Source organism: Hemicordylus capensis, chromosome 2 (genome assembly GCF_027244095.1).
Source record: "Hemicordylus capensis ecotype Gifberg chromosome 2, rHemCap1.1.pri, whole genome shotgun sequence".
NCBI lineage: Eukaryota > Metazoa > Chordata > Lepidosauria > Squamata > Cordylidae > Hemicordylus > Hemicordylus capensis.
Window position 1 is genome coordinate 120133024 of NC_069658.1, and position 18572 is coordinate 120151595.

At 41.8% G+C, this 18572-nt stretch overlaps 1 protein-coding gene across 3 annotated transcripts in view; it reads left to right on the forward strand.

Annotated features, from left to right (window-relative positions):
- The window catches only part of CNTLN (centlein), a 351601-nt gene extending 333310 nt beyond the window's left edge, over positions 1-18291 (forward strand). For all 3 annotated transcript variants that reach the window (XM_053300359.1, XM_053300360.1, XM_053300361.1), the window contains 2 exons: positions 4285-4362; positions 17232-18291. In XM_053300359.1, coding sequence (XP_053156334.1) covers positions 4285-4362; positions 17232-17333 — 180 coding nt within the window. In that variant the 3' untranslated portion in view covers positions 17334-18291. The remainder of the gene's footprint in view (positions 1-4284; positions 4363-17231) is intronic.
- The last annotated feature ends 281 nt before the right edge of the window (positions 18292-18572 follow it).

The following is an 18572-nucleotide window of genomic DNA, read 5'->3' on the forward strand; positions in this document are numbered from 1 at the left end:
TTATAACAACAGGACATAAAAATGATGAGCCTGCATTCCTAGTAAACAAATGGGCTAGGAGTGAAAGAACCATGCATCTTGTTGCATGGACCACAAGGAGCTTTAGAGTTGTCTTTCAGACAGCAACCCTTGGTGCCCAAGTGCCAAAGCTCCTGCTCCGCCATGTTTTGTGATATTTACCCATAACACTACATAAGAACAGCCCTGCTGTATCAGGCCCAAGGCCTATCTAGTCCAGCATCCTGTTTCCCACAGTGGCCCACCAGATGCCTTCGAAAAGGCATAAAACAATCATGTAAAGGCCTGAATAAAAAGCCAAGATTTAACCAGCTTCCTAAAAACTGTGACGGAGTCTGAGGAGCAAATGGCCACTAGGAAAGCATTCCAAAGCCTGGGGGCAGCAACAGAGAAGGCGCTGTCCCGAGTGCACGAAAACCTAGCCTCCCTCATTCTTGGCACCCGGAGCAGAGCCCCCTCAGATGATCTCGTCAAGCAGGCAGAAACCCTTGGGATCCTTGGGAGGATCACCTTTGCCCACATGCTTGTTGACATTCTCAAAGAACTTCAAAAGGTTAGTGAGGCAAGACTTGCCCTTGCAGAAGCCATGCTGGTTCTCCTTCAGCAAGGCCTGTTCTTCTATGTGTTCAACAATTTTGTCCTTAAATATGCTTTCCATCAATTTGCCTGGTGCAGAAGTTAAGCTGACTGGCCTGTAATTTCCTGGATCCCTTCTTGAATATTGGAGTTACATTACTTACTTTCCAGTCCTCTGGTAAAGATTGTACTGATTGTAGGGACAAATTACATATTTTTGCTAGGAGATCTGCAATTTCACATTTGAGTTCCTTCAGAATTCTTGGATGGATGCCATCTGGCCCTGGCGATGTGTTAATTTTTAGTTTTTCAAGACAGTTTAGAACATCTTCTCTTGTCACCTCAGATTGGCCCCATTCTTCAGCCTCCAAGCCTGAGAAACTCAGTTCTTGAGCGGGTATATGGTCAGTATCCTCCATCATAAGACAAATGCAAAGAACTCATTCAGCTTCTCTGCAATCTTCTTAGCCTTCTTAATAATCAATTTCCTCATCTTCTAAGGGTCCAACCGCTGCCCTGGCAGGTTTTCTGCTACTGATATATTCAAAGGTTTTCTGCTACTGATATATTCAAAGAATCTTTTGTTATTTCCCTTGACACTTCTATCTATATGCTCCTCAAACTCTCTTTTTGTATCCCTTATTGTCTTCCTAGAGAGAATCTAACTATGTGGTCACTATGAGTCGACACTGACTTGACGGCACTTAATCAATCAATTGTCTCCTTGCATTTATTATGCCAGAATTTATGTTCCTTTTCTCTTCATTTGAGCAGGATTTCCATTTTCTGAATCAAGTCTTCTTCCTTTTTATAGCTTCCTTGACTCTGCTTGTTAGCCATGCCTTTCCTCCTTTTTGGTATACACTCCAACTGAGCTTCTATTATTGTGGTTTTAAATAGGTTCAATGCTTTCTGGAGTGATTTGACCCTCCTGATTTTCCCTTTCAGCTTCATTTTAACCATTCCCCTCACTTTTGAGGTTTCCTCTTCTGAAGTCTAATGTATCTGTGTTGGACTTCCCTGGTAATACTTCACTCTCATATAAGCTGAACTGGATCACACAATGGTCACTGTTCCCCTGTGGTTCTGTAACTCTGCCATCTCTCATCAGGTCCTGGGCACGACTCAGGATTAAGTCCAAGGTCGCCTTCTCTCTGGTTGGTTCCTTGACCAACTGTTCTAAGGCACAGTCATTGACTATGTGTAGAAACTTGGCCTCTCTGTCATTACCTGAATGCTAATTTACCCAGTCTATGTGTGAATAATTGAAGTCACCCATTATTACAGCTCTATGTCTCTTTGCTACCTCTCTGATTTGCTTCTCCAAATCCAGGTCACTCTCAGCGTTTTCATTCAGTGGACGATAGAACATCCCTAGTAACACATTTCATTTCAGTCCCTCATATTGTCACCCATAATGATTCTGTGGAAGACTCCGGTCCTCCTGGGATTTCTAGTTTGTTGGATTCTGTCCATTCTTTAATATAAAGTGCTACTCCCAGTCCTCCCTTCCCTGTCCTTTCTGTAGAGTTTGTATCCATGAAAAACAGTGTCCCACTGGTTCTCGCCATTCGACCAGGTTTCCATTATGCCCACTTTATGTTTTCATTAGTAACCAAGCACTCCATTTCGCTCATCTTGGCTCGGAGGCTTTTGGCATTGGTATATAAACACCTATACACTGAGTCTCTTACCTGGCATTGGCATGTGCTATCTCCCTTACTTTTATTTGAACTTTTTGACCAGCTGTCAGGTGTTTCTGTCTGTTCTACTCCTGATTCTACTCTGTACCTTTCAGGTTTATCCAAAATGTTTGTATCCTCGCACCTTAGGGGAGTTGGTTTGCCGAACTAGATACCACCCAGTTCCTTTTGGCAATCCCCCAGGCGTCATTTTAAAAGCTGCTCTGAAATCTTTTTGATATTTAGTGCCAGCAGTCTGGTGCCATTGTGGTTCCCTTCCCTTTTGTACAGGCTTTGCTTGCCCCAAAATATATCCCAGTGCCTAACAAATCTAAACTCCTCGTCCTGGCACCAGTGTCTCAACCACGCATTGTGACTCCTCAGCTCCACCTGTCTCACTGTCCCTGCACATGGAACAAGTAGCACTTCAGAGAATGCTACCCCGGGGGTTCTGGACTTCAATATGCTAGCTAGGAGCCTAAATTTGGCTTCTAGGATCTCCTAACTACATTTCCCAACATTGTTTGTGCCAATGTGTACCACAACAGCTGACTGCTCTCCAGCACTGCCTAACAGCCTCTCTAGACACTGTGTGATATCTGCAACCTTCACATCAGGCAGGCAAATCACTGTACAGTCTTCATGCAGGTCACAAACCCATCTTTCTATGCCACTAATAATTGAATCACCTGCTACTAGGAGGCCCCCACCCCATGGAAGAGTATCTTCTGTGCGAGAGGATATGGGTGCATCACACAAGGAAGGAGATGGATGTCCTCCTTCCCTGAGACCTTCATTCTCCATTACAGTAGAGGAGCTACCTGCCTGGGAGTGGGATGCCTCTATCACATCCCTGAGTGTCTCACCCACGGACTTCTCTGCCTTCCTGAGCTTCTCCAGGTCAGCCACCTTGGCTCTGAGAGAACAAACTTGTTCCTGGAGAGTCAGGAGCCCTTTGCACCAAGTGTACACCCATGACTTCTGCCCCTCAGACAGTCATACATGCAACACTCTGTGCAATACACTTGGAAGTACCCCGTACCCTGCTGGCATTCTACCTTCATAACTGGTTTGATTGGCTGTTTAGAATGTTTAGAGCTTGTCCTTCAAGAAAATTGCAAAAGTGGGGTCATATTCACCTTCTCCTTCTGCTGGGTGTCTCCTCTATAATAAAGGGAGGCCACTTGTGTGCCTCCTTACACACTTCTCTGCCAAACACCCACTGAACTCCTGCAAAACCCCTTCAAAATCTCACTGCAAACTTCTGTTAGCAAAGTTCCCCTGCTGTGCCTCTTGCCTTCTCAAGAGCTGCTTGCAAACTCAACCAACTCAGTAATGTGGCCCTTCCCACAAGCTGGATGAATCAGCTGCAGGTAGTCCCTGCCCAAAACTGAAACTGCCCTGTCAAAAACACATCCCTAGCCACATAAATCAAACTCTAGGAATGTCTAGCCCTAGCAAACTCACCTTGACTCCCCCCCCCCCATTGTTTTCTTGTTTTCTTGATTTGTGTATTTGGGTTGTTCGTTTGCTTGCTTGCTTGCTTGCTTGCTTGCTTGCTTGCTTGCTTGCTTGCTTGCTTGCTTGCTTGCTGTCTTTAGAAAGAAATCCAGTTTTTCTGCCTCTCCTGGTGTGCTTCTTGCCTTCTCAAAAGCTGCTTGCAAACCCTGGGAGAGGTTTGTGGGTTGTCAGGCTAGCTGATCTCAGTTGGAGCTGCTGGGCTCGGGCAAATTTGCTTCATCATCAGCATCCAGGTTAACATAAACTTTGAGCAGGGAGGGCTTCATCAGGTTGAAGGATAGAAACTGGGTGGGGCTGCCTCAAAAAAGAGATAAGTCTGAGGGTTGCCTGGAAGAACAAGCCATCTGTATTTTTCTTCTTCTCTTGTTCTGGTCTCCTTTTTGCATTGATACTGCCAGGTAACATGGCCTTATTGGCTTAAGGGATGTTAGATCCCAGCTTCCTAACACTGCGACAGAAAGTTATTATGCACCAATATTATTTTTAGGAAATTGAACAGATGAAAATGGAATATGAAAGTGACAAAGAATGGATGTCCTACTTACAGAAGCTTCTTGAAGGACAGGTACTAAAGTTTCTGTCTTCATCAAGTATATGCCTTATTGATGCTTATTTCATGTCAAACAAAAATTTGCTTTACTTAAAGGCAAGGGAGGCTGGCTTCTTCAGCTTGGGGAGAGGGATTCTCCCTAGTCAAACTACTTAGGGACTGGAGGGTTCCCTTCAAGGGTCATCATCCACACTTAGCATTTTGAAAGAGTTCAGGCCCTGTGGATGAAGAATCTGATGCTAGCCAGGTCACAGGTATGGTCTGCCCCTTCCCTTACTGGTGGGCATCCCCTTTTAATGGCAAACAGGAAATTTGTTTGTTTGTTTGTTTGTGTATGTTTTTATAACTCCTGATATGTACATCTCTAGGCAGTATACAACATTTTAAACAATATAAAAAATAAAAACAGATTAAAAATCCATAAAACACAATTTTAAAAATCTCATGTTATTAAAGCAAATTATTAAAATTAATTCTAGTTAAAAGCCTTTAATAACAGGTGCATCTTGAGTGTTTTCCTGAAAACAAACAGAGAAGGAGATGCTCTTAACTCAACAGGGAGCATATTCCAAAGCCCTGGGGCAGCCACAAAAAAAGCTCGATCCGGAGTGGCCACCAAATGAGCTGGCAGCAACAGTTATCGGCTCCAGAAGATTGTAGTAGGCGGTGAGGTTCATGACAAATACCCTGGATCTGAGCCATTAAGGGTTTCATATAGGTAATAACCAGCGCTTTATATTTCACCTAGAAACATATTAGCAGCCAGTGCAGTTCTTTTAAAATCAGTGTTATGTGGTCTCTTCCGGTTGTCCCAGAGACCAATCTGGCTGCCACATTCTGTACCCATTATAGCTTCTGGACTATGTACAAAGGCAGCCGCATGTAGAGTTCATTACAGTTGTCAAGCCTTGAAGTTACCAGCGTATGTAACACTTTTAAGGTCATTTACCTCCAGAAATTGACATTGCTGATGTATCAGACGAAGCTAATAAAAAGTGCTCCTGGCCACTGTCTCAGCCTGAGAAACCAGAGAGATTTTTGGATCCAGGAGTACTCCCAAGCTACGTAGGGGAGTGTCCATCCAGGACACGCAGATCTAAACCATCTCTCAGGTCCCGACCTCTCACAGTCACTACCTCTGCCCTATTTGGATTCAACTTCAGTTTGTTATCCCTCATCCACTCAATTACCACTTCCAGGCATGCATTTAGGGAAGATATGCCATTTCCTGATGAGATCGACATGGAGAAATAGATCTGGGTATCATTAGCATATGGATAACACCCTGCACCAAACTTCCTGACAGTCTCTCCCAGAGGTTTCATGTAGATATTAAAGAGTATTGGAAACAGTATGGAGCCTTGTGGATCTCCATGTTTTTGTTCTCATTTTGCAGAACATCAGTCTCCAACTGACACCATCTGAAATCTACCATAGAGGTAGGAACAGAACCACTGTATAACAGATTCACCCAATCCCACCTCCTTCAGGCAGACCAGAAGGATACCATGGTCAATGTTATCAAAAGCCACAGAGAGATCCAAAAGGGTCAGCAGAGTCACACTTCCTCTGCCGATAGCAAATTGGAGATCATCCATCAGGCCAACCAAGGCAGTCTTGGTGGCAGCAGCTCCCTGGCAGCCCCTCTCAGGCCTCTGGTACTAAGGAGCTCCCTCTGCCACTGCTGGTAAGGTGCCCTCTCACTCGCCCCTCCAACCCCTTTATAGTAGGGAATCCCCTTTGCTGGTTCAAGTGCCTTTACAAGCAAGGCACTCGAACCACTTCAACCCAGTTCTATAGCACTAATTGAACCGCCGGCCAGTTCTAATGAACCCATTCATGAACCGGCAGTTGGGTTCAAATTGGAACCAAACCACCACGGACGGTTCCGTGCACACCCCTACTGCCAGTTGGCCATCCTTGCTTAAGGTAGCAATATATATAGGCTAAAAGAAGATGAGTTGCATAGCTTTGAGAGTCTTGATTGAATTTTCTTGAAATGGAGAGGAACAAGTATAAATTTAATTACCAAATCTCCACACAACACATACTTGATTTATAAAATTTGCTGTCATAAGGTATGGTGATGGCCATAACCTTAGCTAGCTTTAAAAGGGAATTAGATAAACTTATGGAGGATTTGTCTATCAACAGCTCTTACCCATGGTAGCTAAATTAATCCTCCAGGTTTAGAGGCCGAATGCCATTGGATACCAGTTGCTGGAGAACAACAGTGGGAGAGGACTATTTTCCAAGCCCTGCTTCCCAGTGGCATTTGGTTAGTGACTATGGGAAGCAGAATACTGGGCAAGGTAGTGGTTTCGACTGATCCAGCAAGGCTGCTTTTAAGTTCAGTATTTAAATCCTTGATTTGCAAGTACTTTTCTAAGGATTCTTTTCTATTAGGCTTAGAAGTGTTACATGAAATGGAAGAAAGGTTAATGCCACGTTTGTTTGAACTAACTTTACAGACAGAAAAATAAAACATCTAGGGAAACAAGCATACATCTTGGCTAGCATATTAATTAAATTATTGAGTCTATCTGTATCCTTGGTGGAGAGAAAAGGATCCATTCCTTCATATGTCTTAGGAAAGGAGGGTATTTTTTTTTTATTATGTGCCTTTAAAGTTAGTAGTTGATATGGACACCTGAGGAGTTCATGGGTTTCAGTGACCTTTTACTATGGACCTGTTTCCAGTCAATTCATGTTTTCCTCACAGCCAGACAGCTGTTTATTACCGTGTCTTCCCGCATTCTCTACAATATTTTCTACTGAGACCTCAAGCAGCTTGTTAGTGGGAAGTAAATATTGATTTGGCATCCTGTCAATGCAGAAAGAATGAAAAAATTTCCACCAGAGGCCCCTCAAACATTTTCCTATCGACATTTTCTGGGCAGAGTGGAAAGCTGCATAGAGGATGACAAGGCTGAGACTAGTTGAAATCCCTGAGGGGTCCATTGAGACTGCCGCTGTGACCTGTGTGATACTTTTTCTTCTCTTTCAAGTCTTCTTTTTTTTAATACACACACAGTCTGCTGGGATGCTCCCCTCTTGTAAGTGATCAAGGGCAGCTTATTGGCAGGTGAGAGCCCTGCTTTTCTAGTCATAGCCAGCTTTTGTTTCAAGATGGCTGACAACATAAACTGGGTCTTGAAACTTCTTTCTCCTGTAATATAGTTCACCTTTTAAATTTGCTAATCTGTCTCCAGTATCTGGGAGGAAGTGTCCTTTAAAAACAACAACCCTTTATTACAAACATATCAAGATATATATTCTATAAATGGCATAAAACACCAGTCACTTCTCTTCAGAAAAGGACACAAAATATGTTTACAGTTTTTGAAAGGTGTTTTCAAGGTTTATCTGTATGTACACAGTCACTTAAAAGTGAATGGTACACATTTTTACCATAAGATCAAACTTTATTCATTATCCATTATGACAGTAACAGCTGTTCTTCATTTGTCAGAAAATACATTTTGCTAAAAGAGTACCAATAGCTGTTCTGCAGAAATGTGAGTTGCATCAATAGGAAATGTGAGTGGTGCATTTCTTTTATAGGGATTATAGTGCACATCTAACTCTGGTTGAGAGATTGTGGTTTAAGAGATGAGGAGGCAGCGGCAGGATTGAGCTCACTCTCTTCTCTAGCCTCTTCTCTTCTCTAGCATGAATTTCCCCTGCCCTTCGCTTGACAACATTAACCCTGGTTAAGTGTTACATTGCTACTGATAGTCACCATGGCTAATGCTTGCTGAAATTTCCTCTTAGCCAGAATATGAAACGGGTTAGAAAACTTTAGTTATGATGAAACCCTTGTTAATTTAACATAGTTAAATTAACCAGCTAACATGGGTTTTCCCAAAGGTTCAATGTGGTGTACATCTTAGGGGGGAAAGTAAAATTTGAAAGCAAACCAATAATAAAAAGTTAATACAGCATATAAAGCCTGACAGAAGACTCACCCCCTCCGGGGGGCGGGGGGGAACATCGGGGAGAGAGCTTTTCTCATCTCTTCAGGAAGGAAGGTCCACATTTCTGGGGCCATCCCAGCAAAAACCTAATTCTTGACTCTTCCCATCCAAACTTGTGGACAGTAAGGCCTGTTAACTAGACCTCAGTTGCTGAGTGGACTTTTATTGGGAGAAATTATCACTAACGTGTGGGGCTAGGCCATGCAAATTTTTGAAAATCATTATCTTGAATTGGGCCTGGAGACAAATTGGCAGCCAATGCAGCTGGTGTACATCAGGTTGAATGTGTGTCCCCTGCCAACACCTCTTAGCACTAAGCACCAGTTGAAGCTCCCAAGTCATCTTCAAGGGCCGTCCTACTTAGAGTCCATTGCAGTAATCAAGCCTGGGTGATAGAGAAGTATGGATCAACAAGGGAAGAACTGATCTTGTCTAAGAAAAAAGCAGCTTCACAGGTCTAAAAGAAGGAAATGCCTCCTAAAGCGACTTCTTCTGCATGATCCCCACCACATGTTAAGGTCATTTGAGGAGGTCAGTTACCAACCAGCATGTCTGGTTGCGACTCAGAGGCAGGCCTTCTCTGTAGCTGCTCCTGGGCTGTGGAATGCACTCCTGGCAGAAATCCGTAATTTGAGTTCATTATTGGCCTTCAGGAAAGCCCTTAAAACCTATCTGTTTGGCCTGGCCTTTTAGAGTTTTTAAACTGTTTTTAAACTGTAAATGTCTGGCCTGGTTTTCCAGGGGTTTTTAAAACTGTTTTAATTGTTAATGGTTTTATGTTGTTTTTGTAGTTTCTGATTTTAACTGTTAATTTATTTTAGTTTTTATTTTAATGTAAACCACCCTGAGTCACTTTTGGTGGGCGGTATAGAAATCAAATCAATCCATCCATCTATCAATAGTAGGTCTGTGCGCAGAAAAAGTCATGGGGATCCAATCCTGATTATGTGCATCAGGTTCATGATGCATAGGTGGTTGGATGCACTGGTTTACCAGATAAGTTAGCAGAGGACACCTCTTTGTTTTTTTAATGGCAGGACATATTCAGTCTTGCGAGCAGTGGCTGCAGGGGCATTTCAAATTGTTGCATTTCTTCCTGGAAACTGCCCCATAATGCCCTGGAGAAGAAAGCAACATTACACCATTGTATCCTTTCCCTAGTACATTACTGGGCGGTGGGTAGGGAGATTGCCTCTCTCTATAAGAGGTGGCCATTTACCCCTCAGTAATGCACTAGGGAAAGGATGCTGTCATGATGTTGCTTCCTTCCCTGGCACATTGTTCAGCAAAATCAAAAAGGAGTTATTTCTCCTGTCAGTCTCCAGATGATCTTTCAGGTCTATCAAAGTTGTCTCCGTCCCCTAACTAGGGCAAAAGCCTGACTTTTAGCTGAGGAGGAAGACAGATTTCATAGCCAACTCCCAACCTTGGTTAAAAGCCTGCCTGAGTTCTACCTGTGACAGCCCTTAATAGAAGAAATCCCTGAACATGTTCAAAAACAAGATTGAGCAGAGAGCAGCAAAGCTTCCTGGCAGGTACTGGCCTGGAAACCCGTCTTTGCTGTGGCAACTGAGCACAGCCTAAGAAGCTTACGAAGTTAGAGCCCTATGCATGATTTACATACATATCCCACACAAGGCATTTGTGTCAGTTTTGTGATGTGCTGGGCTTGCTCACCCCCCTGCCTTTTTCTTTACAAAATGTCTTGCAGGAAAGTACATGAGATCACTTAATACCGAAGTTTGATATAGTGTCTTCTTGTGCCATTGAGCTTGGCCTCTGGAACATAATTGCCCAACAGTATTGATTTAATTGCCTAGGTTTATTTGTGGACTCCTAATTATTGACTGGAGGTAAATTTAATGGAGAAACCTTTATGAACACAGGGAAACTGCTGCTGTTGCTGTTATACATAAATGAACTGCATCACATCCCTTTAGATCATTTTTCAAGCTAATTTTATTCCACTGTGACAGTATGATAACATTTAAAATGTCATAGACGTTTTAGTTTTATTGCTGACATGCACCATTTTAGTGCTACATTAGAATTTGTGGTGGGGGGCAGTTTCATGGTGAGCACTAGTTGTTCTTTATTGTCGTTTAAAGATTCCCCTGGAGTGTAGTCATAAACCATAGCACACCTCTGCTTTATGTTCCTTCTCCACCTGTGTTTTCTGTACTGTTAATACCTGAAGGGAGTGGAATCTTTACCACTTTAAGAAAAGTATTAATAATATTGTTGACTAACAATATCATCTCTCTGGGAAGCTGTTGGACAAATATATCTGCATAAAATGGCCCCTTCATCATACAAGAGAGATTACAGAACAGAGGGATAATAGTTTTCAAAGACTTTGTACTGGCCTGGTTCACACAAGCATTTGTATCTAGGTTTAATGTTTGTTACCAACATTGTGTGAACCCACACCAATGTGGGAATCTGATTCATTTCAGACCATACACCTTAACATGAGTTCACACAATCATGCTAATGTCAGTAACCCATATTTAAACTTAGTTTTGAATGAGTGTGAACCAGGGCATGATAGCTTAGATGGACCATTAGGCTCATTCGGTGACCAGGATACCTATAGATTGCAGGGGAGGGGGATCCTGCCACTTAAAACATATCTCTTTTTAGTTTATAAAATCTTGCAAGCATGGTGGGTAAAGATTATGGGGTTCTTCAGCGCCCAAGAGTTCTTAAAGCAGAAGGCATGCAGAGTGTCTACTGCCCTTCCCTGGCAAAGACATGTCCCTGACTTATGTGGGGTAAAAGAACTCAGCTGGACATCCACTACTAAGTCACAAAACCTGGGACCACTGTGAGTAGTGTAATAACTATGTGCAATATCCAACGTGTACTTCACTAGCATCTAGTTAGCCATAACAGAAATACCATCATTTAGACTCTCACTTCTGTAGATCTAAAAGTGAAAATATAAGGTTAAAATCCTTATTCTGGAAGTGAGGTTTGGGAAAAATACAACAATGTGTGCTAACAATCAGGACCTAGTGAAAGAATGCCATTTATGTTTGATACCGTTTACATTTGGTCCAATGTCATGATGTTTACAAGTCTGACTTGAATGTTTGGGACTGGCAATACAAGGACACAGAGCAACCAGAATGCACCAGTCAAAATATAGCTGGTACACAGCAAGACCCTTCCCCTTGTCTCAGTACTGGTGTGTAACTTACTCCTGACACTAAAAGCCTTCAATTAAAGGGATAGACTCATGTTCTTGTTCTGCCCAGAATACAGTCATCTTTATCCAGAGGTACTTTGTATGTGCAAAAGCTCTCATTGCTAGACCTTGCTCCTGCCAAAACAAAGCAAGGGCAAAATGAGGCAAGGCAGACCTATGGCAAAGTCCAGGAATGAATTGTTGCTTGTTGCAAACATGTGATCACCATGCTGCTGGGGAGGGGGTAGTAATTAGGTGGGGAAGATTAACAGCAGAGTGGAATTTGTTTTCTGACATTTATTCATTATTTATTTATTAAAATTTTCTTATATACTGCCTCCTCCAAAGACTCTAGGCAGTGAACAACAACAATACCAATGACAATCAATCAATCAATCAATCAATTAATTAATTATAAATAACTAAAAGGTGAAACGGGTGGGTCTTAAGAAGGGCCTTAAAAGCAGCCAGGGAGGGGGCTGAACATCCAAAGAAGAGGGGTGGCCACAGAGAATGCCCTCCCATGGGCCCAGGCACCACGCATTACACCAAGGCCCAGGACACTAAGGAGGGCCAGCTGAGAAGACCTCACAGGCCGGGATACAACCGGCCGAGAGAGGCGATCCCAGAGATATACAGGTGCTAAGCCCATAAGGGTTTTGTAGGTTAGAACCAGCAATTTGAATTGGACCCAGAAGTGAACAGGCAACCAGTGCAGCGTGCCAGCCTGTATCGAATGACATCAAATATATATTAATATTTAAGGGCTGATTTGCATGAGCATTCTGCCTGAGGTTGACCTTGCTTGTGGTAATTCAAAATAGGTCATGCAATTATTTTGTCATGGTCTAAAGCTGCCCTTTTGCTCCCTACCACAAACTGTTCAGACATGATTCAGACACACAGATAATAAAAGCAGCAACAGAGTGCCCAGTAGTCATGTCCCTTAGCTGTACTTAGTTACAGAATGCCTTTCTAGCTGCTGTGGACCCATTAAAGCCAGGGTAGGCAATAAATTGTGACTGGGAATGAACAGGGGTTCAACAGCAGTGAGCGAGCCAAGATTGTATAGCCCTGCCTTAGTGGATTGTTATCCTGATTTCCCCCATTTCCTCTTTGGGCACAATTCTGATTAGCTTAGTGGTATGGTTGGGTAGAGATTCTTCACAGCTCTCTTCACTGTCTATTGCTAACTCTTGACCTGATTTCCATTCACGTCCCCACTCACGTTGCCAGGAGAGATGTATACTTTCCTAGTGGGTTTCACTGTCCCTGAAGACATTTGCTAGTGGACCATTATTATTTGCCTTTCTGACGTCTAACTCTTCTCTCCTGAGGTTTTGTTCTCTTGAACACCCCCCCCCCGCCAAAGATTAGTTTCCAGTATCCTTACATTAAGAGAAGCTGAAACCTGTATGATAGGTGGATCATGAAAGATCTGTATTATCCATTACATAATGCAAGCACCATTAACTTCAAAGCTGTCACAAACTTAGGTAAAACAGTTTTCTATTGCTTGGGGTTTAACTTTTCAATAATGTAATGTAATATGAGCTCTGCAGTTATGTGGCTTAGGAAAAGTGGTTCTACATTACATCACACAAAATTAGCTGAATAAACAGAGGCCAGATTTATTTAAAGTGGTTCCAGGCTATGTCAGTGTCGGGCACAAAGTATCCAGTTGGAAATCTGTACACCATATCAACAGTCACATAGAGCCATGTACAGTGTAGGAAAAAATATTTCCTGCAGTTTAAATTTCACTTCAGTTCCATGGAAATGGAAAACTCTGATGACTAGTCTTTGCTGAAGCTAGCTGATGCTAAATCAACCTGTCACACATCAAATTAACCTGTCAAATGTCAAGGAGTAGGCAGATTGCAGGATCTAGTGGTGTAGCAAGTGCAGGGTTGGGGCAAAGGTCAAAAAAGACACCAGCCTTCTTCCATCCCCTCCATCAACGGTGTGTCTGTGTTTCCATGTCTCTGCAATGCCTCATCTTACCAACTTGTAGGCAAACATATAGCTATGTTGGTCCTATGGTAATAATACTAAAGGAAATGATAGCTTATGCAGTTGGTACTTACACCTCATTGTACTTTAAAATACAAATGATGGCCACTAGATAAATGTTATCCATGTTTTTTACAGAACAGATAGCTGGAGACAGAGGAGAGCTGGTCTTGTGGTAGCAAGCATGACTTGTCCACTTAGCTAAGCAGGGTCCACCCTGGTTGCATTTGAATGGGAGACCACATGTGAGCACTGTAAGATATTCCCCTCAGGAGATAGGGCCGCTCTAGGAAGAGCAGAAGATTTCAAGTTCCCTCCCTGGCTTCTCCAAGATAGGGCTGAGAGAGATTCCTGCCTGCAACCTTGGAGAAGCCACTGCCAGTCTGTGTAGACAATACTGAGCTAGCTAGACCAATGGTCTGACTCAGAATATGGCAGCTTCCTATATTCCTATGCGTGTCCTGGTCAAGAGCCTACAGTAAGCTTGTGTCAAAAGAGGTAATCTGTAGTATATGCATTCTGTACCTGTAATGTATCTCCTCTGGCACAATCCATTAGGTGAATCTAGCTTCCACAGAAGTTAATAGTACTTAAGCTCATAGTTCAGCTCTTAAATATCCATTCATTTAATGGGACCTAGTCAAACCTAACTTTCTTTGGTTTCCATTTGGTGGCTGTAACTTCCACTTGACTGAGAGTACATGCAAATATCCATATTCAGATATTTAATTTCACAAATATTTAATTGCTTTATGAAAGTATTTATTTTTCCAGCCATAAAATTCAAATACACTTAATGTGGCAGTGTTCAAGTTCGTGAAGACATCCATATACACAATCATCTGCAGGAGGGAAGAGCCCACATTCAGTTCCCCACACATGAGCAGAGACTCTGTATGTCTCTACTAACTCACCCCACAGACAACTGAGGATCCTAGTGCTCCAGGAATGGGGAAAACGCTGGGTCCACCAGCAGCCATCTTTATCATAGAGTCCCAAGGCTAGAGGGGCCAGGCAGGGGAGATCTGCAGCTGTACCTCAGATTCTGCAATAAAGATGGTCGCCAGCGCAAAAAAAAGTTTAACACAGCAATAGCAACATGAGCAAACTCCAAGGTAGGGCAGCTGCTATTTTTGTCCTACCTCAGTAAAAAATCTAGGTAAAAAAGTCAAGCTACCCACATTTGAGTGGGCTAAGTTGGAGGGCTTCCTGTGAGTTCTGACAGGCTGAAAAAGCTGGGTTTGCTGCCTCCTACTTTGATCTTGCTGATCATGAGATAAGCCCAGTATTTTTTTAAACAGCTGCGCAAGTGGCATGTTGTCAACTTCCTTCCTATATAATATGTGAACATTTGGAAGCAAGGCTCATTACCATCATGCCATTCATCCATATTATGCGGGTTGTATCCAAAGAAAGTTAGTCGTAACTAAGCACCATTGAAATTTATGAGACAAATTAGTTGTGACTAACTTAAATCCCATTAATTTCAATGGGACTTTGTTACGAGTAACTTTCTTTGGATATAACCTAGCATATTGAAATCAAGGTTGTGTGTGTGTGTGTGTGTGTGTGTGTGTGTGTGTGTGAGAGAGAGAGAGAGAGAGAGAGAGAGAGAGAGTATGGGGGTGGGGGTGGGGGTGGGGAGAGAAAGAGAATAATTTAGGTAGCATTTACCTTTGACTGGCCTGTATAGAGCAAACCCTTCTTTTTATTCAGAAATTATGAACACATAGAGAACATCTCAGTATATTTACTAAACCATTAATAAAAATATGACACAGCTCTGTCAAAGATGAGGAAGACTTCAAAGATGCAGTGCAGGATGTATGTCTATAAAGAGAACTAGATAAGAACATGAAGAGATTCCTAGAAGTTGATAAATGTGGCAAGCCTCGGCACCATTTCAAGCTTTCTGATCCTTGATTGTGTTGAACGATTAAGATAGAGATGCCTCCTTAAAAATCATTTTACAGTGACAGAGCAGCCATGGAATGTAGTGAACAGCAGGTAAAATATAGAATAATAGGAGCCCAAGATAGTAGTGAAGTAATACATTCATCTAAAGCAAAGCATTATTAGGAAAAAATATAGATGTATTAACAATAAATGTGGTCTGGGTAGTGAGAACCAAGTTTGAGAGAAACTATGGGCAACAGAAACAGTGCAGGCTTCTTCATATATCTTATTTTCCCCCACAGAGGAAGAGAATGTAATGTAGGAAAATACATGTACACAATCACATATGAATTGCAGGGTAGGATTTCCACCTGGTCTGCGTTGTAGTGGGAAAATAAACCTCCACATAGAGTTTCACAAATGCTGGTGCACATGCTTCACAATGATGGCAGACACAGATGTATATGGTTTTCCCATGATTATTATCTAGTTTTCTTGAGCATGAAAATTTTAGGCTGTGATTTGCATATGCCACTAATGCTGCTTTTGGGGGGTTGATTCGCCTTCAACCTGATTGGAGGGTAGTGGGTATTTGGGCCTTTACTTGTTATGCTGCTCTATCTCCATTGAGATGTGTGGTCTGCAGAAAGGAAGAGGTCTTAAACTCCCATTGTGGGATTTCTTTTTTCTGATATAGGCCTCTCTAAGGAGTACATGGTCAGCAATGAGCTTTTCATCTGCCAGCCTGGCCCATTTTGCTGGAGTCAGTGGGCCTTCCATATTATGTTTATAAACTGATCTACTTATAATTGTTGCTGCCAGAAACTTGGCAGCTTCCTCTAAGCATCTGCTCTGACCTGGGCCCATTTTGGCATAGGAGGGCATTTCTGCCCCTCCCCCCAACTTTGGACCTGCTGTACCAGAAATGCTTTTGCTTCATCCATGTTTGCTATAGTTATTGTTTCCACTTCCCACCATTTGGGTTTGGGGCTTAGGGTGTGACCTAGTAGGGCAAGCATCCATTCATTCTAAAAAGTATAGTAAGGCCTAGAGTAGATTTCATTTACCTGTTAACAGTCCATTCCCGTGAAGATAATGCCTTCCTTTCTCGGAGGCTACTACTCTTATATGATGTAGAATGATGAGTTACCATGTAATGAAGGTTTCAAATGGTGAGCCTTCCATGTTAATTACAATGATTCCATGAAGAGTTCTCCAACTCTCTTCAAGTCTAAATAAAGTCAGTGTAGGGTTTGGGGGTATTCTCCCCTTCCCTCTGTAAAATTTGCACCATGCTTAAATTTTTCTACGGTATCCATGCAGAGATTTTTTGGCATTTAGTCACCAAGTTTCACGGGACGCCTCTGCAAGCATTTGCCGCCAGCACGAGGACCTGTATTGATAGCTATGTCTCTCCCTCTCCTGAGAGCAGTCAGCATGCAGTGCTGCTTCTACTTATAAGTGCCCCAGAGATGACTGTAACCTCATATTGATCAGCTGATTGAAGATAAATGACAGAGCTGCTGGTATTGCAGATTACATCATTAACATGGTCAGTAAACCATGAATTGTTCAATAAGGCGTTTATCTTTTTTCATTTTATTCTGCTCTTTTATCATTTTTATGATAAGGAACAGTTACACACACTAATCAGGAGAATCCGTTTTTAGGAGAGAACAGACGTGAGCAAGTAGGCCAGTGTCAGAACTAAGTGAAATCTAATGGCTTTGAGATACTTAGTAAATGTTTTTAGCTGGAAAAAAATATAGACTTCACTGATCATTTTTCTTACTCTGATTCTCCCTTAGTTTCCTTTTGCTTCATATTTAATGGATGCAGTGCTGGAAAAACTAAATGAGCAGAAGAAGCTGGCTGAAGAATACAGTTCTCTTGTGAAACAAATGGTCTAGGTGCTGGCGAATTGAAACCTGGAAGAGAGAAGAGGGACACCTTCTGAGCTCCGACTGTATTCTAACTCAAACTAAAGGCTGATTTGCAGTTTACGGTAGCAAGTGTATTTGCTGCACTTACACAAAACACATTAAGTGTGAAGAGGAGATTCACATCTCCAAACATGCAGTAGATACACACTAGGGAGCGATGCCTAATCATGCAAGGAACACTGTTGTAAACATGGCAGACTCTTCCGTTGTAAAGTATGAAACAGCCCTTAGGAAGTAAGGACTATTTCATTCAATAGGGTTTACTTCCAAATAAATAAATTTAGGATTGGGCTGTAGATTTCCTGTCTTATGGGAATGTGGCACTAGACAGCTTCTATGCAAACTCAAGATTTCAAGACTTATCTGTGGACACATTTGATATCTGTTATATCCCCATTCTGACTGGAAATAGTGTAAGCAGTTGGTTGTTGAGCACCAGGATTACCATGGAAACAGAGAATTATTTTCCCATTAGAAAGTCTTGAGAAAACAAGATACAACTCTAGGGGTTAAGCCTTCAAGGCTGTATTAAACAAGGAGCATTCAATGGGTCCAATCCATTGGGCTTTTCTTCTGCAGCTTCTCTTTTTTCACAGCTCCTATTCATTTGAATGGGTTTCCTGTAGGAGAACTTCCTAATGGATTGTGCCACACATTTACAAAAACAGACATGCAAGTTTGATTGTAATCCTTTTGAAGTTAAAGGACCATCTGAAAAACTCCATTCGTCATTAAGATGAGAGGCAATCTCTAAGTTTCCTTTTTATGTGAAACATCTTCAAAAGGAAAAGTATGAAGTGAATATAAGAAATGGTTATTGAATAAATTTTAGGGTCCATTCGGCTGACATGTACCTTTAACTTTTGACTGAAAGAGTGTATAATGTGTGCAATTCATTAAATTTTATTTAAGTTTTTTTAAAATATATGACTGAGTTTGTCATTTCTGGCTGGAAGCCCTTGAAATATTCTTTATGCACATCTCTGTTCATATTCTTAAAGAAAAGAGAGAGAAAAGAAGAGAAACACAATATAAGCCAAACTCTCTTTCTGTTGTAGTACTATAGCTAATATAAAATATATTAACTGTATATTAATAATTCAGGACTATAGCTAATACGTTATTATTGAACATATTAGAACTATAGCTAATGTGTAATATTTGCATTATATATAATGTAAATATTTAAATATAAATATTTTAAAT